Consider the following 26,847-nt stretch of genomic DNA (forward strand, 5'->3'; position numbering starts at 1 on the left):
TTTGGACTGTGACCAAAGAGAAAACTAAGAGCAGCTGAGTCTCCTCAGATCCAGGAGTTAGCTTTTTGTAAGATAAGGGGACATGTCCTGCTCCCACCTGGAGAAATCCAAGCATATTTTTTAAAGCAGGTTTCGTCTTGAAAGATTTTTGTGGCTTCAGATCCTCAGGGGATACATTAACAACTATTGTTCTTCTGATAACTGCAAGGAAAAACAATTGTCCCGCCCACTTAGCACTCCATTGTGTTTGTGCATCAGGAAGGGGAAAACATGGATGTGTCTCTTGTTGCTAATCCACAGAGCTGCTGGACTTGAGAGTCAAAGTGAATTTGGATAATTGACCTACATGAAACGGAGCACCTGCACACAAGTGACTCTCTGAAGTTTCAAAAGCACTGAAAAAATGTGACTTATAACCAATCCCCAACCACAACCCCCAACCACAAACCCCAGGATAGGATAGGATACTACTGGGCCATGGGCTCTTTTCAACCGGGCCACAGGACGGGGCACACATATGCATGTGCAACTCGACTCATTTGAGTGACAGGCCAACACAAAAAAATTGTGTGCTCAGCTCAGACTCACACTAGCAACTGGCCGGTGCACACATGCATTTGCATGCAGCTCAATTTGCAATTGAGATTTGTGTGCATGCGCAATGGCCTGCCACTCACATAGCACGGTTCTCCTCTACCCTCCCCAGATGGACCACCAAGCTGCAAGCCCATTAGGGATTGCTCGTCTAGGACATCTGTGTGCATAGATAGTTTGGATAGATAACATGGGTGAATCTAGTAGTGTCCAGTACTTGGTGTGCCACTACATTTGAACCAACCACTACATTTGGATCAGCTTAATTTCTAAGTAGTCTTCAAGGGCAGCCCAATGGGAAGGATGTTACATTACTCCAAATGGGAATTGACCAACTCATGACTGACTCTCAGCAGAGCCACAAGTCCAGAATATGGCACAATTGGACCATATTCCTTGCATCTCCAGCTGGTGGGGTCCAGGAGAAGCGCCTTCTCTGCTGTGGTTCCTACAGGATAGGATAGGATAAGATGGGATGGGATGGGATGGGATAGGATAGGATAGGATGGGATGGGATGGGATGGGTTGGGACGGGATGGGACGGGATGGGACGGGTTGGGACGGGACAGGACAGGACAGGACGGGATGGGACGGGACGGGATGGGATAGGATGGGATAGGATGGAATGGAATGGGATGGGATGGGTTGGGTTGGGATGGGATGGGATGCGTTGGGTTGGGACGGGATGGAACGGGTTGGGACAGGACAGGACAGGATGGGATAGGACAGGATAGGATAGGATGGGATGGGATGGAATAGGATAGGATGGGATGGAATGGGATGGGATGGGTTGGGATGGGATGGGATGGGATGGGATGGGATGGGTTGGGACGGGATGGAACGGGTTGGGACAGGACAGGACAGGATGGGATAGGACAGGATAGGATAGGATGGGATGGGATGGAATGGGATATGGGATGGGATGGGAATGGGATGGGATGGGATTGGGATGGGATGGGATGGGATGGGATGGGATGGGTTGGGACGGGATGGGATGGGATGGGTTGGGACGGGACGGGACAGGACGGGACGGGACAGGACAGGACAGGACAGGATAGGATAGGATGGGATGGGATGAGATGGAATAGGATAGGATGGGATGGAATGGGATGGGATGGGATGGGTTGGGTTGGGTTGGGATGGGATGGGATGGGATGGGATGGGATGGGGTGGGTTGGGACGGGATGGGACGGGTTGGGACAGGACAGGACAGGACGGGACAGGACAGGACAGGATAGGATAGGATGGGATGGGATGGGATGGAATAGGATAGGATGGGATGGAATGGGATGGGTTGGGATGGGATGGGATGGGTTGGGACGGGATGGGACGGGTTGGGATGGGACAGGACAGGACAGGACAGGATAGGATGGGATGGAATGGAATAGGATAGGATGGGATGGGATGGGATGGGATGGGATGGGATGGGATGGGATGGGTTGGGATGGGATGGGATGGGATGGGACGGGTTGGGACGGGATGGGACGGGTTGGGACGGGATGGGACAGGACAGGACAGGACAGGATAGGATAGGATGGGATGGGATGGGATGGAATAGGATAGGATAGGATGGGATGGAATGGGATGGGATGGGATGGTTGGGTTGGGATGGGATGGGACGGGTTGGGACGGGACAGGACGGGACAGGACGGGACAGGACAGGACAGGACAGGACAGGATAGGATAGGATCAGAGTTGGAAGATGACCGTGTAGGTCATCTAGTCCAACCCCTTGCCTAAGCAGGACTCCCTACACCATTTCTGACAGATGATAGTCCAGTCTCTTCTTGAAAGCCTCCAGTGATGAAGCACCAACAACATCTGAAGGCAATTTCTGTTCCATTGGTTGATTGTTCTCACTGTCAGGAAATTTCTCCTTATTTCCAGGTTGAATCTCTCCTTGATCACTTTCCATCCTTTGAGGATCTTACCCCCTAAGGAGAAATTGCCTCTCACCCTTCTTTTGCAGAGCCTAAAGACCTGATTCTGCCACATGACTTGGAGCCCAAATGGGGGAGCATCACACTGGAGGTATGATGTATTAAGAGGCAGTCCCAATTCCCTGTCCCCATGCATCCTATCAGAATCCAATTATATTTCATCTCTAGTTATCAACTACAGAAAACACCATTTCTGCCTTCTCTGGATTCTGTCATACAATGAAGGGAAGGGGGTGAACAAAGGGGCTTTATGGCCCTCACTTCCTTCAGTACACTTCAAAGAGATTGAATGTGGATATCGCCAAAAGGACTAACCATAACAATGGGGCTATTACCTTTCATGTAGTTTTCTCTGAAGTCTCCATCCAGCCGGCAGTAAGGAAAAGGGGGGGGGAGTGTAATGCCTGAGACTGTCGCTGGAAGAAGGGGGTGATTGGGTGGGGCTACTGGGGAACCCCTTAAAACCTTGAATGGGAGAGCTTGGACCCCAAGTCCTGTCTAGAACGCCTGCAACCATTTTCTCTTAATAAAGGATGCCTGTTGGAAGAATTATTCCAAGAGTTCTGTCTTCTTAAGATGCAAAGTGGGGTGGGTCCTTACACATCCTGTCCATTCCCTCCCCATCTTTTAACTATAATTTTATTTGGATTGCGATTTTCTGTTTTATTGTTTTAGAAATCTGTTAACATTTTAATGTTTTGATACTGTAAGCCACCCAGCTTCATTTTGATATGAGAGAGGCACCAAATATTTTTAATACATAAATGTGTTAACAGAGGGATAGTATCAAGATCACGTGAAGTCTTAATATCGCTTGGTAAGGCCACACTTGGAATACTGCATCCAGTTTTGGTCACCACAATGTAAAAAAGATGTTGAGGCTCTGGAAAGAGTGAAGAGAAGAGCAACAAAGATGATTAGGGGCTGGAGGCTAAAACATGTAAGGAACAGTTGCTGAAATTGGGCAGGTCTAGTTTTAATGAAGAGAAGGATGAGGGGTAATATGATAGCAGTGTTCCAACACTCAGGGATTGCCACAAAGAAGAGGGAGTCAAGCTATTCTCCAAAGCGCCTGAAGGCAGGACAAGAAGCAATGGATGGAAACTAACCAAGGAGAGAAGCAACCTAGAACTAAGGAGGAATTTCCTGACAGTGAGAACAATTAACCAGTGGAACAACCTTCCTCTAGAAGTTGTGAATGCTCCAAAGCTGGAGGTTTTTAAGAAGTGACTGCACTGCTACTTGTCTGAAATGGTATAGGGTTCCCAGCCTGAGCAGGGGGTTGGACTAGATGACCTCCAAGATCCCTTCCAACTTTACTATTATTATTATTACCTCCAAGATCCCTTCCAACTCTGTTATTCTGTTAACCTGAGATCTGTTCTGTAATTACTTATGAATATGTGTCTATGCATCATTCTTCCCTTCCTTTCTAAAATGTATAAATATGAGTGCATTTAGTCTGCAGGGGTATGTCTCCCATTATTGTTTTGGAGGAAGCCTCCATCAGTACATACTTTGCAAGAAATCACTGCAGTGGGCCTGAATTGTTTGCTTTGGGTGCTGCATTTGAATTCTGTATAGGCCACAGGCCAAACCCCATTTTGTGTATGGAAGTCACGTAGGTCAAATACCCAACTTCATCTTGACTCCAAAGTCTGTATGAACTGAGGATTAACAAGCGACACAAGGATATTTTTTTCCCTTCTGATATACAAATGAAACCCAGTGCTAAGCAGATAGGAAAATTGCATTTCCTTGCAATTATCATAAGAACAGTAATTCTTAATGTGTGTACCCTTGAGGATTTCTACCCGGAAAAGACTTCCAAGAGAAAATCTGCTTTAAAAAAAAATATGCTTTGACTTCTCCCTGTAGGAGAAAGACATGGCAGTTTACCTTGTCTTACGAAGAGTAAACTCTTGAATTAGGGAGACACAGCTGGCCTCAGTTTTTTCTTTCATCACAGCCATTGTTAACTAGATAGGACAATTGCTTTTCCTTACAATTATAAGGACAATAATTCTCAATGTATTTCCTACAGATTTCTACCCACAAAAATCTACCCACAAGGTAACATCTGCTTTTTAAAAATATGCTTTGAGTCCTGCAGGTGGAGGCAGAACATCTCATAATCTCTTGTCTTGCAAACAAGTAATTCCTGACCAGACTCATCTGGTCTAGTTTTCTCTTCACCGTCACAGGACAAACACGGGTAAGAAAAAAGCATGAATTATATAAATTTGCCCCAAGGCCAGGTTGCATGGCTCTGGTGAAATTTAAAGGGATGCCTGCAATTCGGCTTCTGCATAAACTTATAGTAGTAGTAGTAGTAGTAGTAATAATAATAATAATAATAATAATAATAATAATAATAATAATAATAACAACAAATGCATACAAAGTCAAAATTGAGAAGACAGCAACAGACAGTAAGTGCCGCCTATGCAAAGAAGCTGAAGAAACAGTGGACCACTTGGTAAGCTGTTGCAAGAAGATTGCACAAACTGATTACAAGCAGCGGCATGACAAAGTAGCAACAATGGTGCATTGGAAGAACTGCAAAAAATATCATTTGCCTGTAAGCAAAAACTGGTGGAATCATAAAATAGAGAAAGTCATAGAAAATGATAAAATTAAACTGCTTTGGGACTTCAGAATTCAAACAGACAAGCACCTGCAACATAACACCCCGGACTTAACAATTGTCGATAAGAAAGACAAAAAAGTCTGGATAGTGGACGTGGCAGTGCCTGGAGATAGCAGAATAGAAGAGCAAGAACTGGAGAAGATAACAAAATACAAAGACCTACAAATAGAAATAGAAAGACTGTGGCAAAAGCAAGCAAGGGTAGTACCAATAGTCATAGGCTCCTTGGGTGCAATTCCAAAACAACTGGAGCACCACTTGAACACCATTGGCATTGACACATTCGCTATTAGTCAATTGCAAAAGGCAGCCTTATTAGGAACTGCTTCCATCCTGCGACGATATCTGTAATACCATCAAACATCCCCATCTGCCTATCCCAGGTCCTGGGTAAGGACTCGATAGGTAGACAAAATGCCAAATCCAGTCTGAACATCTGGCTGACTGTGCGATGATCGATAATAATAATAAAGTTGGAAGGGACCTTGGAGGTCATCTAGTCCAACCCCCTGCTCAGGCAGGAAATCCTACACCATTTCGGACAAATGGCTATCCAGTCTCTTCTTAAAACCTTCCAGTGTTGGAGCATTTACTGCTTCTGGAGGCAGGCTGTTCCACTGATTAATTGTTCTCACTGTCAGGAAGTTTCTCCTTAGTTCCAGGTTGCTTCTCTCCTTGATTAGTTTTACCCGTTGCTTCCTGTCCTGCCTTCAGGCGCTTTGGAAAATAGCTTGATTCCCTCTTCTTTATGGCAGCCCCTGAGATATTGGAACACTGCTATCATGTCCCCCCTCATCCTTCTCTTTGTTAAACTAGACATACCCAATTCTAGCAACCGTTCCTTATATGTTTTAGCCTCCAGTCCCCTAATCATCTTTGTTGCTCTTCTCTGTACTCTTTCTAGAGTCTCAACATCTTTTTTACGTCGTGGTGACCAAAACTGGATGCAGTATTCCAAGTGTGGCCTTACCAAGGCATTGTAGAGTGGTATTAATACTTCACGTGATCTTGATTCTATCCTCTGTTAATGCAGCCTAGCACTGTGTTGGCCTTTTTGGCAGCTGCAGCACACGGCTGGCTCATATTTAGGTGATTGTCTACTAGGACTCCGAGGTCCCTCTCACAGTTACTACTATTGAGCATGGTGCCACCTATGCTGTACCTGTGCATTTGGTTTTTCTTGCCTAAATGTAGAACCTTGCTTTTTTCACCATTGAATTTCATTTTGTTAGTTACTTGATTTCTGATCTAGCAGAGAAGATGAGAAGAATGACTGGGCTACCTCTCCTGCTGCTGCTCTGCTGGCTCCTACCTCCAGCTTCTGAGAAGAAGACACAACGTAAATGTGTCTCAAAAAAACATTTCAACCTTCCCAGATACTATTACAAGCCTGGCGATCTCATTATTGGTGGGAATTTGCATCTGCAAAACTTTCTTCCTTTGAAGAAACCAGACTTTCAAACACACCCACAGAAACTTCCTGTTTATACTTCGTAAGTTTCACCTGGAGGAGAATAGAATAGAATAGAATAGAATAGAATAGAATAGAATAGAATAGAATAGAATAGAATAGGCTGGAAGGCACCTTGGAGGTCATCTAGTCCAACCCCCTGCTCAGGCAAGAAACGATATAACATTTCGGATAAATGGCTGTCTGGTCTCTTCTTAAAAACTTCCCGTGTTGGAGCATTCACAACTTCTGGAGGCAAAGAGTTCCCCTGGTTAATTGTCCTCACTGTTAGGAACTTTCTCCTTAATTCCAGGTTGCTTCTCTCGTTGGTCAGTTTCCAACCATTGTTGTTTGCTTTGCTTTAGATTTAGGGACACTTTTTTCTTAAATGATTGTTCTAGTGATATTTGCAATGTCCAAGTGTAATTCAAATCTTTGTGCTTTTCTTAATAAAAAGCCAGGCTCGTAGATTGGCTGGAACTCTTTGCAAAACTCTTCATCAAGAAGATGATAAGCAACAAAATTTAAGGAGAGACAATACACTAGAAACTCTGCCCAGAGTAGAACTTGATTTGTAATGTTAATTTGGATTGAAAGTCAAATTGGAAAACTCAAAATTCAGCCCTTTTAGAGTGTGGGGTAAAATTTCAGTTTTCTACTCTGCATTGTTCATGAATGGAGTTTAATCAATCAATCAGAAAAAAAGCTGGAAGGGACCTTGGAGGTATTCTAGTCTGACCCCCTCCTCAAGCAGGAGACTCCTTACCATTGCAGACAAGTGACTGTCCAATCTCTTCTTAAAAACTTCCAGTGTTGGAGCATTCACAACTTCTGGAGGCAAAGAATTCCACTGGTTAATTGTCCTCACTGTTAGGAACTTTCTCCTTAATTCCAGTTTGCTTCTCTCCTTGATTAGTTTCCACTAATCTTTCAGAACTCTTGATTAGAAAAATGATAAATGTTTATATAAAGTGAGGAGGAACAACACATAAGAAACTGTGCTGGCTTAGTGAAGATTTTGAGATGTAATGTTAATTTGGAGAGAAAGTCATGGTAGAAAATTCAAAGAAACCTTTTGTTCTTTCCAGTGAGAGCTAGTGTAAAAATATAAAAATAAAACTTAGCCTTGAAATCAACAGGACTCGTGAATAATAGGGCTCATGAATAATAGCCTGAGGTAAATCAATGCTATAACCCCCATGGAGTCTTACTCTATGCTTCAGTCCTGAAATATCTGCTCAACCAAATTGATTAGATTAGATTAGATTAGATTAGATTAGATTAGGTTAGGTAAGGTTAGGTTAGGTTAGGTTAGGTTAGGTTAGGTTAGGTTAGGTTAGGTTAGGTTAGGTTAAATTAGATTAGATTAGATTAGATTAGATAACCTTTATTGTCATTTTTTTTCTGTGGGCACAATGGCACACATTAAAAATGAAATTTAGTTGCTTGGTCTCAAGTGTACACATACATAACACACACCTAAAACATACTATATACAAGATATGTATAGACCTACACCCTTACATATAAGTAACATATAAATATTATATAAATATTAATCACTGATTTGGCTGCTAGTGGAGTAATAGGGAAAGATTACAGCCACTGGAGGAAAGTGAACAAGGGAGGAACAATAGAAGAATATACAGTACATTCAGTAAATATTGAGACCCCCTTCACTTGTCAGAATCCAATTATATTTCATCTCTAGTTATCGACTATGGAAAACCCCATTTCTGCCATCTCTGTATTCTGTCATACAATGAAGGGAAGGGGAGTGAACAAAGGGGCTTTATGGCCCTCAATTCCTTCGGTACAACTTCAAAGGGACTGAATGTGGATACCACCAAAAGGACTAAACATAACAATGAGGCCATTAGCTTTCATCTACTCCCCTCTGAAGTCTCCCTTCCACCGGCAGTGAGGAAAAAGGGGGTGGAAATGTAACGCCTAGGATTGGCACTGGAAAGATGGTGGGGTGGGGTGGGGCTGCTGGGGATCCCTTAAAACCTTGAACCGTAGGGTTTGGCCCCCAGGTCCTGTCTAGAACGCCTGCAACCATTTTCTCTTAATAAAGGATGCCTGTTGGAAGAAATATTCCAAGAGTTCTTCTTAAGATGCAAAGTGCTGCAGCCTGATTCTGCAGTTGTTGAAATTCATTTTTTTTTCTCATTAATCTACACTCAGTACCCTATAAGCACTTTTGGCAGCAATTACAGCCTCAAGTCTTTTGGGGTATGATGCAATAAACTTTGCACACCTGGATTGGGGGAATTCTCTGCCATTCTTCCTTGCAGATCTTTTCAAGCTCAGTCAGGTTGTTTCCCCTTTTCATTATGGGGTCCTGCGTGTAGATTAATGAGGGGAAAAAAATGAATTTCAACAACTGTAGAATCAGGCTACAGCGTAACAAAATTGACAAAAGCGAAGGGGGTCTGAATACTTTCTGAATGCATTGTATGCTTTTCTCCTTTCTCACCAAATCTTTCGAATTTAACGAAGGAACATTTTTTAAAAAAAAAAATGAGAAAACTCATACTTGGGGTTTGCTGCTTCAAAGTGTGGCCTTGGTAAGGCCACACTTGGAATAGTGCATCCAGTTTTGGTCACCATGATGTAAAAAAGATGTTGAGAGTCTAGAAAGAGTGCAGAGAAGAGCAGCAAAGATGATTAGGGGACTGGAGGCTAAAACATATAAGGAACGGTTGCTGGAATTGGGTATGTCTAGTTTAACGAAGAGAAGGACAAGGGGGGACATGATAACAGTGTTCCAATATCTCAAGGGCTGCCATAAAGAAGAGGGAGTCAAGCTATTCTCCAAAGCACCTGAAGGCAGGACAAGAAGCAATGGGTGGAAACTCATCAAGGAGAGAAGCAACCTAGAACTAAGGAGAAACTTCCTGACAGTGAAAACAATTAATCAATGGAACAGCCTGCCTCCAGAAGCAGTAAATGCTCCAATACTGGAAGTTTTTAAGAAAAGACTGGACAGCCATTTGTCCGAAATGGTGTAGGGTTTCCTGCCTGAGCAGGGGGTTGGACTAGATGACCTCCAAGATCCCTTCCAACTTTACTACTATTATTATTATTAAAATGCAAAAAACGAACAGCCAAATTCTGCCAGAAATCATGAGCTTTCCTGTCATGTTCCCCGATGTTTTTTCTCACTATAGATTAATACCCAAGAATTACCAGCACTTCAAGACCTTGGTATTTGCAGTTACGGAGGCCAACAAGGATTTAGTTCTCCTCCCCAACATCACATTTGGCTTTCACATCTATGACAATTGCCAGGTTGAGATGAGAGTTTCCTTATTCAGCCTTTCTCTGCTCTCCACAAGAGGCCATACGGTTCCAGGTTATAAATGTGACAGGCAGGACCGTCTGCTCTCTGTCATCGGAGGTCTCAACCCCAAATCCTCAAGGCTGATGGCCTCCATCTTCAGCATCTTCAAAGTCCCACAGGTAAGGGGAACTGCACTGGATGCAGCATGGAGTAGACCAGTGGTTCTCAACCTGTGGGTCGGGATCCCATTTGGGGTCGAATGAACATTTCACGGGGGTTGCCAAACAATGCAGTCCGCCATTTTTCCCCCCTTTTCCTTAGCTGTGCTACTCCCTTTTATTCTATTGGCTTTTGAAAGCCAATAGAATAGACTCTCTTGAATAGAGTCTAATTCTATTGGCTTTCAAAAGCCAATAGGAATCGTCCAGGCTGTCTCTGCCCTGCTGAGCCCGCCAAAAGTCCCATTCTGCAAACGATGCTGCACCAGTTGAGTAGTCCTCGACTTACGACCGGTTGAGTAGTCCTCGACTTATGACCGTTTGGGGGTCGCGGCATTAAAAAGGTTGAGAACCACTAGAGTAGACAAACAACCAAAGTACACACACAGAAGCCCAAGATGAAAGCAAAGAGAGGGCACATTTGAGACTTAGAGAATCTATTGAACTGGTTTTTTTATATTTAATGTCTCAAGATATGACTTAGTAATAGTAATAGTAGTAAAGTTGGAAGAGACCTTGGAGGTCATCTAGGCCATCTAACCCTACACCATTTCGGACAAATGGCTGTCCATTCTCTTCTTAAAAACTTCCAGTGTTGGAGCATTTACTGCTTCTGGAGGCAGGCTGTTCCACTGATTAATTGTTCTCCCTGTCAGGAAGTTTCTCCTTAGTTCTAGGTTGCTTCTCTCTTTGGTTAGTTTCCACCCGTTGCTTCTTGTCCTGCCTTCAGGAGCTTTGGAGAATAGCTTGACTCCCTCTTCTTTGGGGCAGCCCCTGAGATATTGGAATACTGCTATCCTGTCCCCCCTCGTCCTTCTCTTTGTTAAACTAGACATACCCAATTCTCGCAACTTGTCCTTATATGTTTTATATAATCCTCCCAAAACTAGATAATTCTGAAATTCTGTACTTGCCCCAAAGAATTCCTTCCTAACATTCTTTACAAAAATGTAGCTACCCTTTCAATGCAGTTTTTTTAAAACTCTCTTTATGAGTTGATGGTTTGTTCCCCTGACTTCTGATCTATCACAACCAGGCAAAATACAGTATTTTCCGGCATATAGGACCACTCGGCATATAAGACGACCCCCAACTTCGCAGCCAATTTGCATGCCTAGAAAGTCATCTTATACCCTGGAAACTACTGTAATTTCCGGTGTATAAGACGACTCGGCGTATAAGATGACCCCCGACTTCACAGCCAATTTGCATGCTTTAGAAAGTCATCTTATACGCCAGGAAATACGGTATGTAACTGGTGACTCTTGCTAAGAAGGGAAGAAGCTTAAGCTTGACATTCAAAGTGAGTCAGCCTGACTGGTGGGGCAATAAACCACAGAATGGTGATCCCTAAAGTCACCATAAAATTTTACTTTGTCTTTGAAAGAAGAATCTCACTTTCTCCAGCTCGGTGTTGGCTTTGAGTTCACTCAGGGAGACAGAAGAGTTTATCCATCCTTCTTCTGGATTAATCCCAAGGAATTCCATCAATATGTGGGTTTAGTCCAGCTGCTCCTGCATTTCCAGTGGAACTGGGTTGGACTTATGGTTTCTGAAAGTGAGTATGGGGAACATTTCATCTCATCTCTGGTGCCAATGCTCAAGGAGAAGGAGATCTGCCTGGCCTTCATTGAAATGCTCAAATCTGAGGAAATGATTAGTGTGGCCAACAATTTCATCCGTATTTTCAAAAGTTGGTTTAAAGTGGAAGTGGTTATTCTGTTTGGAGATTCCAATAGTATTGAAAACGTTCCAGTGGCTTTGAGTTTTTATCAAGAATTTCAAAAGATAACATTTCAAAATGTTTGGATCTTAACTTCCCTTTGGAAACTTAGCGAGATGGACTATGAAGAGACACTGAAAATTGTAAAGCCCCTCCATGGAGCTTTGCATATTAGGGATCACAACAGTGATTTCTCGGAATTCGCCCATTTCCTTCTGATGTTAGATCCTTTGAACCCACAAGGGGATATTTTTCTGCCACTGTGGTGGGGAAAGGTATTTGATTGTGCAGTCCAGAAACCTCAAAAGGGGAAAAAGACATGCACAGGAAAGGAAAAATTGCAAAATGTAGCCTCTTACGTCTTCGAAACAGCCATGACGGGTGAAAGTTACAATATTTACAATGCCATTTTTGCTCTGGCACATGCGTTACATGCAATGCACGGATCAGGAACACGAACAGTCATGATGAGGCTTGGAAAGAGTATCTCCAGAATCCATTCATGGCAGGTAATCTCTGGGACTTTTTATCCAGTCCACAAATGCTTAGAGAGGAAACTTTGCATGTGTATTTTTGAACTATTGCTTAAAATCTCTATAATAACATATAAATGGCTCTCGGGACAGATGTAAAAAGCAAGAAAGAAAAAGGAACGTGTTTTAATGTTTTGTTGAAAAGCAGTAGAGGGGGGAAAGTGAAGTGAAATAAAACAGCGAAATAAAACATATCCAGTTTTGGTCACCACGATGTAAAAAAGATGTTGAGACTCTAGAAAGAGTACAGAGAAGAGCAACAAAGATGATTAGGGGACTGGAGGCTAAAACATATAAGGAACGGTTGCTAGAATTGAGTATGTCTAGTTTAACGAAGAGAAGGACAAGGGGGGACATGATAGCAGTATTCCAATATCTCAGGGGCTGCCATAAAGAAGAGGGAATTAAGCTATTTTCCAAAGCACCTGAAGGCAGGACAAGAAGCAACGGGTGGAAACTAATCAAGGAGAGAAGCAACCTAGAACTAAGGAGAAACTTCCTGACAGTGAGAACAATTAATCAGTGGAACAGCTTGCCTCCAGAAGCAGTAAATGCTCCAACACTGGAAGTTTTTAAGAAGAGACTGGACAGCCATTTGTCCGAAATGGTGTAGGGTTTCCTGCCTGAGCAGGGGGTTGGACTAGATGATCTCCAAGGTCCCTTCCAACTTTATTGTTGTTGTTGTTGTTATTATTATTATCCAAGAAGCTTCTTCACTTCTGACTGGATGGTGGGGAATGGAGTTAAAAAAATGCAAATTATTAGCTGTCTTCAAAGAGTATAAAGCAGCGGTTCTCAACCTGTGGGTTGCGACCGCATTTGGGGTCGAACGACCATTTTACGGGGGTCGCCAAACAATGCGATCCGCCATTTTTTTCCTCAGCTGGCGGCACTGCACATGCAAGCCATGCATGGGGCGCCGTTGCGTATGCGCGCCACGCATGGGGGCGCCGTCGCGCATGCACACCGCGCATGGGGGCGCCACCGCACATGGGGTGCCGCTGCGCATGGGGGCGCTGCCACGCATGCGCACCACATCGCACATGCGTGGCACGTCCTTATGACCGGGGTCGCCGTATAAAAAGGTTGAGAACCACTGGTATAAAGCCTTCCATCCAGTTTAATTTTGAAAACTTTCCTAAACCCAGGAAAGTCCGTTCAAACTTAGTAACACACTGTGGTCAATCCAGCCTCTCAGGGAATTTATGAGGAGCCGAGGTGGCGCAGCAGTTAGAGTGCAGTACTGCAGGCCACTTTAGCTGACTGTGTTCAGCAGGTCAGCGGTTCAAATCTCACCGGCTCAAGGTTGACTCCGCCTTCCATCCTTCCGGCGTAGGTAAAATGAGGACCCAGATTGTTGGGGGCAATGTAAATATATATATATATATATATATAATATATATATATATATATATATATATCTGAGGTTTTCGCGGGTATTTGTATATAGGTCTTTGGTTGTTCGGGTTTTCTCCCGCGTAAATTGGAAGTGTCTTGGCAACGTTTCGACGAAGTCACATTCGTCATCTTCAGCTGGTGTTTTTTAGCTTCTGCTTTGAAGCAGCAATTGTTGGTTTTAGCTGTTTCTTCTTTTAACTGCCAGTGACTTCGTCGAAACGTTGCCAGCACTTCCAATTTTACCGGGAGAAAACCCGAACAACCAAAGACCTATATATATATATATATATATATATATATATATATATATATATATATATATATACACATTGCTTACTGGTGTACACCGCTTAGAGAGTGCTTGCACTTAAAGCGGTATATAAGTCTCATAAATAAATAAATTATGAAAGCTCCATTCTATCGGGAGTCCCAATTAATTGAATTTCTGAAGTTCTCCTTTCTTTCAGCTCCTTCCCTATTTGAGGAAAGTCCATTTCAACAACAGTGCTGGAGATGAAATATCCTTCTCAGAAAATGGACTGGGATCTGCTCGTTATGAGATTCTCAACTGGCGTCTGCTCCCCAATTTGTCTTTTGTCCCAGTGAAAGTTGGCCGAATAGATCCCAGAGCTTCCCTAGGCCAGGATTTCACTATCAACGCCAGTTCAATCATCTGGGCCACAAAGGTGGGTTGGAGGGAAATACCCCCAATTCAGGGAAAAACTCTTTCTCTCCTGGGGATGCAGAATATCAGCCCCACTGGAAATATATATCCTCTTCTTCTTGTGCCCTATCTGTTGTCGGACGTTGGCGATCATGTTGGTGATCCTGTTTTTATCAGCAGCCGCACGAAAAAGGGCTGCTGAGTTTTGTCCCAACCAGTCCCTTTGATTTTGAAGCCACGATGTTCTTCTTCTGCCTGGACCTCGTTTGCCTTCAATCTTTCCCTGAAGGATTAAATGGAGTATGCCGTATTTTTCTGGGTGTCGCATCACATGTCTGAAATATTCTAGCTTTCGTTTTTTAATTGTTTTGATGATTTCCCTGGGCTTTCCAAGGCAGCTGATCACCTCGAATGATTGGGGGGAAAATCCTGATTGAAAATCCAGATTGATAGAGGAAGAAACAGTGAACTCTGTGAATCATTCCTCTTCAATGGATCATTATGGTTCTTTCTTTTAGAAAAAGCTATGTGTCAGATCTGCCCTACCTTGGTATTTTAGGAAAGAAATACTCTCGATTCCAGGTGAAGTGAAAATATTTTTTTTTCTAAGAAGCCACGTGGTTACAGGGAAGCAAAGCCAGAACTGAGACTTTGTGCATGAAAGTTTCCCAGTTAACTTTTCCATTTTTGTTCCTCTCCCCCTCTTATCTCTCAATTGTCCAGTTACATTTGCAGAAGGTGTTTCGGTAACTGTCCCTGCAAAATCCCAAAGGTGCTTTTTTATGAGGCAACTAGACTTTTTTTCTTCTCATCCAAGAAGCTTCTTCAGCTCTGACTGGATGGTGGGGAGTGGAAGGATTTATACTCCTTGCAGACAGCTGGTCATTTGCATTCTTTTAGAGAGTCATTGAGGCCACCTGGAGGTTTGTCTGGGTCACTGAGTGGTGCAGATGGATGTGGAGCCTTCTTGGGACTGCTAAAAGGACTGTGTTGTAGACTGGAGGTAGATAATGATGTCAGCAATTCCAAGAAGTCTCCACACCTTCATTTGCACTACTCAGGTGACCCTTAGGACAGAGAAAAACCTCCAAGTGGCCTCAAAATTTCTCTAAAACATGGGTGACAAACACATCACGTCACATGTCATGTCGCAATGCATTGCGGATGTCAACACTGCAAATATTGTATATTCTTGCTTTTGACAATATGCAGAATTCTCTGGTAATTATGGGGTTAATACAGAGCAGAAGGGGGGTTGGGGGTAAAGCCCGGGAAAGAAAGAGGAAGAAAACATTTGACCTTCACACTAATTGGATAATGTGAGATATAACGGCTAATTTAGGGAGGGAATATGCTGATAATTTAACTGCTCAGAGGAAGAGAACTTAGATCCTAGCATCCCTTCGTTGTGCCTGTGCTGACATTTTGATTCAATAAAAGACTTTTAGGAAAATAATGCCTGGAAGTTCTTTGGAATGTTTCATTAGCCGGAACCATAAGAGCAACTCTTTTTGCATTGCCGGCAATGGGGTAGGCACAGCTTCGTTATGATGAAACCAGCCCGTGGGCCAGCAGTTTGATACCCCTGCTCTAAAAGAATCACATTGTAGCTCAATGTGAAACACCTTCATTTGCATACTGAGGTCTCAGTTCCAATTTCCAGCATCCATTGGTAAGTTAGGAATGACACTGGCCTGAATGCCTCAGGACCTGTTCCTGATTTCTGGTAAATCATGGTGAACCATTTATTTTGAATATATTTGGAAGGTGGAAACAGGAATGGGGAAATTAATCAATGAATTGTGTTCATTGGTTAGACCATCTCAAGTCTTTATCTTTTCTCTCTTAGAAGGTGCCCTTTGCCAGGTGTGGCATGAAGAGGTGCCAGGCTGGAGAGAGGAGAAGAGTTCCAGAGGGCAAACAAGTTTGCTGCTACCAGTGTGAACCTTGTCCAGAAGGGACCATTTCAAATAAGACAGGTAGAGCGCACCTTAAATATAGATCTTCCAGGATCAAGTAAGACATTTGGTAGCTCAAAATATTATGATTATCTTGGGTTATTTTGGTAGGTTTGACATGATTGAAGATACAGATACAAATTGTCCTGCCAACTGAGTAGCAGGATTGCTTTCCTGACCCAATTTTATATAGGGTAGACTTAATGCAGCAATTTAGAGATTTCTTGCTGTCCTTTCTATTCCTCCTGTCATATACCAATGGGAAAATCAATCACTGATCTTTTTTATGAATTAATAGAGCAGTGTGCCTGTTCATTTGTATTACTTTTAGTGTGCCTCTTCTACCCGGACTATCAATCTCCCTGAAAACTTACAGGCATGTCAGAGAAATAGATCAATTTACCTATATTGGGTACGTCTAGTTTAATGATGGTGGCACCATGCTCAATAGTAGTAACTGTGAGAGGGACCTCGGAGTCCTAGTAGACAATCACCTAAATATGACCCAGCCGTGTGCTGCAGCTGCCAAAAAGGCCAACACAGTGCTAGGCTGCATTAACAGAGGGATAGAATCAAGATCACGTGACATATTAATACCACTCTACAATGCCTTAGTAAGGCCACACTTGGAATACTGCATCCAGTTTTGGTCACCACAATGTAAAAAAGATGTTGAGACTCTAGAAAGAGTACAGAGAAGAGAAACAAAGATGATTAGGGGACTGGAGGCTAAAACATATAAGGAACGGTTGCTAGAATTGGGTATGTCTAGTTTAATGAAGAGAAGGACAAGGGGGGACATGATAGCAATGTTCCTATATCTCGGGCTGCCACAAAGAAGAGGGAGTCAAGCTGTTCTCCAAAGCACCTTAGGGCAGGACAAGAAGCAACAGATGGAAATTAATCAACGAAAGAAACAATCTAGAACTAAGGAGAAATTTCCTAAAACAATTAACCAGTGGAACGGCTTCCCTTCAGAAGTTGTGGGTGCTCCGTCACTGGAGGCTTTTAAAGAAGAGATTGGACAATCATTCGTCTGCTGAAATGGTATAGGGTTTCCTGCCCAGTTCCTATAAGCATTCTTTCTATGTTTTAGCCTCCAGTCCCCTAATCATCTTTGTTGATCTTTCTGCACTCTTTCTAGAGTCTTAACATTGTTTTATAGGGTTGGACTGTAAGACCTTTAAGGTTCCTTCCAACTCTGCTATTCTATTCTATTCTGTTCTATTCTATTCTATTCTATTCTATTCTATTCTATTCTATTCTATTCTATTCTATTCTATTCTATTCCATTCCATTCCATTCTATTCTATTCCATATTTTCTATTCTATTCTATTCTATTCTATTCTATTCTATTCTATTCTATTCTATTCCATTCCATTCCATTCCATTCCATTCCATATTTTCTATTCTGTTCTATTCTATTCTATTCTATTCTATTCTATTCTATTCTATTCTATTCTATTCCATTCCATTCCATATTTTCTATTCTATTTTATTCTATTCTATTCTATTCTATTCTATTCTATTCTATTCTATTCTATTCCATTCCATTCCATTCCATTCCATTCCATTCCATTCCATATTTTCTATTCTGTTCTAGTCTATTCTGTTCTATTCTATTCTATTCTATTCTATTCTATTCCATTCCATTCCATTCCATTCCATTCCATTCCATTCCATTCCATATTTTCTATTCTATTCTATTCTATTCTATTCTATTCTATTCTATTCTATTCTATTCTAATTCTATTCTATTCTATTCTATTCCATTCCACATATTCTATTCTATTCTATTCTATTCTATTCTATTCTATTCTATTCTATTCTATTCTATTCCATTCCATTCCATTCCATTCCATTCCATTCCACTCTATTACTATTCTACTCTATTCCTATTTTTATTCTATTCTATTCTATTCTATTCTATTCTATTCTATTCTATTCTATTCTATTCTATTCCACTCTATTCCACTCTATCCCTATTCCACTCTATTCCTATTTCTATTCTATTCCATTCTATTCCATATTTTCTATTCTATTCTATTCTATTCCATTCCATTCCATTCCACATATTCTATTCTATTCTATTCTATTCTATATTCTATTCTATTCTATTCTATATTCTATTCTATTCTATTCTATTCTATTCTATTCTATTCTATTCTATTCTATTCTATTGTCCCTTCCTGCAAAAATACTCTGAATGCATGATGGAAGAAACTGATTTGAAATAGGGGAAATTCTTTCTCTCTCCTTACAGTCCACCCATTCCACACTAGGTGTGTGAGCCTTCTTGTTTATGCATGTGTGTGTGTGTCAGGTTATGATTTTATGACACACCAAGCGAAAATCTATATAAACAGCAAAAAGTAGGATCCCTAACTGACAGATTTATCCGTCTACTTGGGTTTCCAGTATGATGTGGGGAAAATCATCAGGTACCAAATTCTCCCTGTGAAAGGAAAATGAAATAATCGTGCAAGTGCTCAATGAATGGAAAAGAGAGAGACCCCATCTCTGGGCAAATGAGGCTTATTTTGAATCTAGGTGATTTTCACTTTATAGGGTACTATGTTGCCCAGGAGTTCTTTTCACCATGTCATTTTTTGAATTGTACTAACCAGAAATAGTCAAACTGGGATCTGAGGTGTGGGAGGGGATAAAGCTCACTGTGGATGTCCCAAAGTCCTAAGACAAAGACTCTTGATTTCAGATGCAGCTCGCTGTGACCCCTGCCCAGAAGACCAATATCCCAACAAGGACAAGGACCACTGCATTGCCAAGAAGATCCACTTCCTTTCCTATCAAGACACCCTGGGATATGCTTTAATTTTTCTTACTCTTTTTCTCTGTGTGATCACATCTGTAGTCCTGGTAATTTTTCTTAAGCATCATGACACACCGATTGTCAAGGCCAACAACCAAGATCTCACCTACATCCTCCTGGTTTCTCTCCTGCTCTGCTTCTTCTGCTCCTTCCTCTTCATTGGTCAACCCAGGAACCTCACCTGTCTCTTCCAACAAACTGCCTTTGCCATTCTCTTTTCCCTTGCAGTTTCCTCTGTGTTAGCAAAAACTGTCACAGTGGTTCTGGCCTTCATGGCCACCAAGCCTGGGAACAGGACAAGGAAACTCTTGGGAAAACCATTGACCAACTTCATTGTTATCACCTGTCCCCTGGTCCAAGCAGTTCTTTGTGTCACCTGGCTGGTGACCTCTCCCCCATTTCCTAACATGGACTTCCACTCCTTGTTTGGAGAGATAATCTTGGAATGTAAGGAAGGCTCAGCTTTAATGTTTTATGCTGTCCTCACCTACCTTGGTTTCCTAGCCCTTGTCAGTTTCACGGTGGCCTTTCTGGCTAGGAAATTGCCTGATAGTTTTAACGAAGCCAAATTCATTACTTTTAGCATGCTGGTCTTTTGCAGTGTTTGGATCACCTTCCTCCCCACTTACCTGAGCACCAAAGGGAAGTCCATGGTGGCCGTGGAGATCTTCTCCATCTTGGCCTCCGGGGCTGGTCTCTTGGCTTGTATCTTTTTTCCAAAATGCTACATTATCCTATTGAGGCCACATCTGAATTGTAGAGAGAATATAATGAGGCACAAGAACTTCTGACTCATGCAGTAACTGGAAATTTTTGTTGTAAGTTTGGAATCTGTTTAGTTGATCTGATTTCTTAAAAGTAAAGAAATGAGTAGGATTCTTTTTCTTTTAATATTTGGAAATCAAATGATATAACTAATCACAAAATATCTGCTAATCAGCAATAATCACCCATCCTTTCATTTTTCATTAATGTTATTTGTTCACAGTGAGGCCCCATGACCCACCTAGAAATAAACTTCAACACGCTGTTTTTTTCAATTTACTGATTTTAATCAAAATAGTCTTAAAAATATTTTGGGTTGGGTTCACTTGCAGTGTTTTTAATTATGTTTGCTTCCATAGATTGTTTTGCTGAGTTCCCTATTATTTTTTTCATTGAATACACTATTAGGGTATTTTTAAAAATTCTAGAAATGAACTACATTGTTTACTCTCTATTAACTTCCTCAAGAAAATAATTTATTAATATATAAATTTCCCTTGCTTGTTTTTTATGATGCATTTGAGACAAGTGAATGCTATTTGAATCTTTTGTCTTGAGCATATCCATTCCTGATGTGGCCATTCATGTAGTCCTCTTCTGTTTGCATCACGGGCCAGAGTAAACTTCATTGTCTTTCCTTGCTGATCTTTGTAAACAGACCAAGAACCACCAAAACCTATTTCCACAACACTGACAGAACAAGCACCTAAAGTATAAATTGAGATGAAACCCCATTCCTGACTAGCAATGATAATATTACTTAATTTGTGTAATGAAACATCTGCAAGAAAACAACCAAGCTCAGACAGCACATACTTCATTAATAAATAATAATACCATGTGGATTGAATATTAAGGGATCTTCTCCTGTCCCTGCTGTTATTCATCCTGCTAGATTATTATGAGGATAGATTGACGGGTGTTAATTAATAGAATCATTACAAAATATTTCATTTGGTGGCAAAGAGGAAGAAAGAAAATGTTGTATGATTTATGTAATTATAATACAGAAGAGAGGTGGAAGAAACCTTGGAAGTCCAACCCCTCTGCTCAAGCAGACCCTATATCATTTCAGACAAGTGGCTGTCCAGTCTATTCTTAAAAACCTCCAGTGATGGAGCACCCACAACATCTGAAGGAAATCCGTTCCATTGGTTGTGTTCACTGTTAGGAAGTTTCTCCTTAATTCTAGGTTGCTTCTCTCCTTGATTACTTTCCATCTATTGCTTCTTGTCCTGTCTTCAGGTGCTTTGGAAAATAAGTTGACCCCCTCTTCTTTTTTTTGCAGCACCACAAATATTGGAACACTGCTATCATGTGTTACCCCTAGTCTTTCTTTTCTCTACACTGGCCATACCCAAATCCTGCAACCGTTCTTCATGTGTTTAGTCTCCAAGCACTCTGCACTAAGTTTATATTTCATGAACTGTAAAAAGGCTTAGGATTAGGAGGGGACTTAACCCTGCAGCCCATGGGTCTGCCTTCTCATATCCCCTGCCCCCAGTGAAAGAGCAGTGCAGAGCAGGGTGTCCCATCCCCAATCCTCCTAGGTAGACCAGTGACATACCCTTGTTGATAAGAACTCCTCCTGGCTAAGGAGGAAGGTAATGTAAAATTGGGCAATTATCATCCCTTAAGACTCCTGCAAGTGCAGATCTTGGTCTAGTAAGAGCCGAGGTGGCGCAGCAGTTAGAGTGCAGTACTGCAGGCCACTTTAGCTGACTGTGTTCAGCAGGTCAGCGGTTCAAATCTCACCGGCTCAAGGTTGACTCAGCCTTCCATCCTTCCGGGGTAGGTCAAATGAGGACCCAGATTGTTGGGGGCAATGTAAATATATATATACATTGCTTACTGGTGTACACCGCTTAGAGAGTGCTCGCACTTAAAGCGGTATATAAGTCTCATAAATAAAATAAATAAATAAATAAAATAGTAGTGTGATGATAGGATATTACAACTGTCACTCAATGAAAGGTATCCCCTCCTGGTTCAAACCACAAAGGGTGGGGACTGAAGAATGGTATAGAGCCAAATGGTGCACCTGAAAGAAGCTCTGGTTGCTGTCCTTAGAAAATCGTCCACCAGTCAGAGTGATTGTTTTTGCATATTGATGACCCAATCAAACAACAGACTGGGTAGAATACATCTAAGTCAGAAAGAAAAGAAGAAACGAATAAAGTGTGTGGCTACTAAAACCCAACTAGGTACCCCATAGCTAAAACACATCTCCGTTGAACAGTTTGGGAAATACCACTAGGATAAAAGCCATGGTGAGTTGTTCCAAGAAGTCTCGGAGAATTTTTAAATCGAAAAATAGTTTGATGTTGGCAGCAGAAACAGTTGACCCTATAGAGATCACCTAAGAGAACTAAAAGAGTGGACACCATGTATATCCTATATTAAGGAGATTGAACTAGGTGATCCCCAAGTTCTCCTCCAACTCTAAAGCTTTATGACTCTCTGATCACAGCTGTTAAATTCACAGAAAGAGACACACAATTGTGGCTTCACAAATAAGCTTCCCTCTTACCAAATGCCACTGACTACAGAGTTATGGAGTAATGTGGACATTTCTCTCTCCTAGGATTCATAAAACACTAATACCGTATTTTCCGGCGTATAAGACGACTGGGCGTATAAGACGACCCCCAACTTTTCCAGTTAAAATATAGAGTTTGGGCTATACTCACCGTATAAGACTACCCCTCTTCCAACGCACACCAAATAAAAATTTAAAAACATCAGATTTGATTTCAATATGGTAATTTTAATTCAAATGCTTATGACATGCAGGTACTTAGCAGAAAAACTGTCATTTATAAACATAAGGCTGTCATCAAACATATAAACATAAAACAGTGCAAGTGGATTAAACTTTTCCTAATTCACTCTAAAGCTGAAAGGAAGGATAAGACAATAAAACCATGGGAGCTGCCATGCTGTTTGTTTTCTAAGCTGTCAACCAAACTGAACTGATGATGATAGGAGGAAGATAAAAAACAATAGAAAGAGCAAGTGCCGGGCAAGTCCCTGGCAAGTCAGCAACGCCCATCATAACTGCAAGCTATTTTTACAGGTTTTGCTTGTGTGACAGTTTCCCTTTAAAAGCCTTCAAAATCATCCTGTTCATCATCTGATATCATAAAAATATCAATGACATCTTGTGGTACATTTGTAAGGCAGTCATCATATGGATCGAATTCCGTATCAGATGGTGTGGTCTCAGCTTCAGCTTCCTCTTCATCTTGCCACAAGTAGTCATCCTCCATACCATCTAATGAATTTGATATGCCACACTTCTTGAAAGACTTGATTACTGTTTCTGCATCAATATCATTCCAGGCTTTTATGACAAACTTGCACAAAACATCCAACTGTGGAGCACGCATGTTTCCTCCTTTTGTGAATGACTTTTCGCCGCTAACCATCCATTCATTCCACTGTTCTCGAATGCGATCTTTAAATGGCTTGTTTAGGCACACATCCAGTGGCTGTACCAACGATGTCAATCCTGCAGGAATAACTGCCGCATCTGTGTTTATTCTTGCAAGCCTTTGCTTGGTGCTGGGAGTTAAATGAGCCCTGAACATATCCCACACCAGTAGACTACGTTTTTGAAGAAGTCCACCTGGTCGCCTGCTCCATACATTATCAAGCCATAGCTTTACCCCTTCTTCATCCATCCAGCCTTTTTCATTCACATGTACAAAACAACCAACAGGGAACTTGAGTTTCGGCATTGTTTTTCTTTTAAAAATAATCATTGGTCTCAGTTTGGCACCATCAGCTGTGCATCCTAGTACCACTGTAAAACTGGACTTCTCATGTCCTGTTGTTTTAATTAAAATTGTTTTTTCACCTTTTTGATGGACAGTTTTATTTCCAACCATATCAAAATTCATTGGAGTTTCATCCATATTTCCAATACTACTTAACGCATAGCCATGTTTAATGCGCTGTTGTATTACGTATCGATGGAAACTAATTACTTTGCTATCAAGATCTGCAGGTAATTTGTGTGCCATTTTTGTCTTTTGCCTCAGTACCATATTATGCCTTTTCAAGAATCTAGTACACCAAGATACAGTGGCCTTAAATCTGTTGCTGTGATCTGGGTTAGATTTGGCCCACTGAAGTGCAGACAAACATATTTTATTTCGTGTCACTACATAACCATTTTGGCGATGCTCATTCACCATGTCTGCTACATGTTTTTCAAGTTCTGGCCAATGTGGGGTGACTCTTCTTAATGCACACTTACCCCTTGCCATACTCTTTAACGCTTTTTCATTTGCTTTCCAGTCCCGAACCATCTTTTCTGTTACTCCATATTGTCTTGCAGCAGCGCAGTTATTATGTTCCATGGCAAAGTTTACAACTTTAAGTTTGAAACTGGCTTCATATTTCCTTCTTCTTGCTGGTGGAGCCATGATCGCATCTTGACTGTTGGACATTTGTATACAGTACTGTATGCACTGGTGCTCTACTGTATGAACTGGTACAGATACTGGTGCTGTACTGTACCGGTACGTACCCAGTATACAACAACCAGCCAATCATGGCAAGCGATATACCTTATCACTGGCAAGCGATGTACCTTACCGGTGATTGGCTTGTTGTTGTATACAAAGCCTGGTTGGATTGGGTGGGTCAGCTCTCCCTGCCTGCCCAGCCCTCCCTGTCCTCTTATATGCCCTAGGGAAAAAATGGACATGCTAATACACCCTTTCGCTGAAGAAGGGGAGAGGGAGGGAGGAAAGGGAGCGACGTTTTCTGAGTTCTCATTGGCCACCTGTAAGCCCAAATGAGTACAGTATTCTCTCCTCCGCAGGCACCCTTTTATGCCAGTGCTGAGTGTGTGCGTGCGCGTGGCATGCATGCGACTCCCCCGGGGCTGCGCACCGGGATCTCCGGAGACTGGATCTCCTCCTCTTGGTATTCCATCCCATGAATTCTAGCCGGTTTCAGGCTAGTGTTTACTGCCTCCTTTCCCTCCTCCCTCTCCCTCCAATCCTTCCCTCCCACCCTGATTTCCAGCGCGGAAAATGCAATCCTTCCCAGCTCAGAAAGCTAGTGAGGAGGGAAGCCGGTGCGCACACAACACAACAACACACACACACCCACACACATGCACACACGCCTCCTTTCTCCCTCCAATCCTTCCTTCCCACCCCGATTTCCAGCTCAGAAAATGCAATCCTTCCCAGCTCAGAAAGCAGCGAGGAGAAGCGTGCGCACACACACACATGCACACACGCCTCCTTCCTCCCTCCAATCCTTCCTTCCCACCCGATTTCCAGCTCGGAAAATGCAATCCTTCCCAGCTCAGAAAGCAGCGAGGAGAAGCGTGAGCACACACAAACATGCACACACGCCTCCTTCCTCCCTCCAATCCTTCCTTCCCACCCGATTTCCAGCTCGGAAAATGCAATCCTTCCCAGCTCAGAAAGCAGCGAGGAGAAGCGTGCGCACACACACACACACACACACACACACACACACAACCCACACACACACATGCACACACGGCCTCCTTTCTCCCTCCATCCTTCCTCCCACCCCGATTTCCAGCTCGGAAAATGCAATCCTTCCCAGCCTCAGAAAGCAGCGAGGAGCAGCTTCGTGGCGCAACACACACCACAACACACACACACACAAACCACACACACACATGCACACACGCCTCCTTTCTCCCTCCAATCCTTCCTTCCCACCCCGATTTCCAGCTCGGAAAATGCAATCCTTCCCAGCTCAGAAAGCAGCGAGGAGAAGCGTGCGCACACACACACATGCACACACACCTCCTTTCTCCCTCCAATCCTTCCTTCCCACCCCGATTTCCAGCTCGGAAAATGCAATCCTTCCCAGCTCAGAAAGCAGCGAGGAGAAGCGTGCGCACACACACACATGCACACACGCCTCCTTTCTCCCTCCAATCCTTCCTTCCCACCCGATTTCCAGCTCGGAAAATGCAATCCTTCCCAGCTCAGAAAGCAGCGAGGAGAAGCGTGCGCGCACACACACACAACACAAACACGCCTCCTTTCCCTCCTTCTCCCTCCAATCCTTCCTTCCCACCCGATTTCCAGCTCGGAAAATGCAATCCTTCCCAGCTCAGAAAGCAGCGAGGAGAAGCGTGCGCACACACACACAACACACAACACACGGGGACGGATTGCTGAAACAAACAGCTTAGAGTTTAATTGCTCTCCCCACTGCCACTCTACCAATCAAGGACTCTTTTTGAGTGAGGGGGGGAGAGAAAACTTGATGAGTAATATACCAAACCACATGTGTAAAGGAATAAAATAGAATACCCGTATTTTCCGGCGTATAAGACGACTCGGCGTATAAGACGACCCCCAACTTTTAAGAAGGTTTTTGTGGCCTAGAAAGTCGTCTTATACGCCGGAAAATACGGTAATTCTTACTTCATCTCAGTAGATTTCCAGAGATTAATCCTCTATCAGCACAAAGAGATTTGTGTCTGGTCAAAACATGTTTACTTAGCATGCTCTGAATAATATAGATGGGTCCTTTTAGAGTTGGAGCTGACATGAATGCTTATCTTGAAGACTTAAAACCCTACTTCAGTCCTCTGAAGTCACCAGAGCATCACATTGCCTTCATCCTCCGTTGATTTGCTGTAGAAAGAAGGTCTCTTTATGTGGCCAAAGAGTTGGCTTTTAGCATTCCTTTGGTTCTTGCCAGCAGCCGTTCAGATGGACCTGAGGCCAAACTGTTTCTGGAGAAGACCTTTCCAGCTACAAAAAGACTTTTACAGACCTGGAGATCTCATTATCGGTGGAAACCTGCCTCTCTCCATTACTATAGTCC

The 26,847-nt window shown here is 42.6% G+C and overlaps 1 protein-coding gene across 1 annotated transcript in view; it reads left to right on the top strand.

The window, feature by feature from the left end:
- Window positions 1-20,036, top strand: part of LOC120303017 (vomeronasal type-2 receptor 26-like) — a 32,085-nt gene extending 12,049 nt beyond the window's left edge. Inside the window, exons 2-4 of the mRNA XM_039332100.1 lie at window positions 9,808-10,099; window positions 12,137-12,242; window positions 19,132-20,036. Of these exons, the coding sequence (XP_039188034.1) occupies window positions 9,808-10,099; window positions 12,137-12,242; window positions 19,132-20,036 (1,303 nt within the window). The remainder of the gene's footprint in view (window positions 1-9,807; window positions 10,100-12,136; window positions 12,243-19,131) is intronic.
- The last annotated feature ends 6,811 nt before the right edge of the window (window positions 20,037-26,847 follow it).

This window comes from Crotalus tigris, unplaced genomic scaffold (genome assembly GCF_016545835.1).
Source record: "Crotalus tigris isolate CLP2741 ecotype Arizona unplaced genomic scaffold, ASM1654583v1 scf7180000024447.884657, whole genome shotgun sequence".
Taxonomy (NCBI): Eukaryota; Metazoa; Chordata; class Lepidosauria; order Squamata; family Viperidae; genus Crotalus; species Crotalus tigris.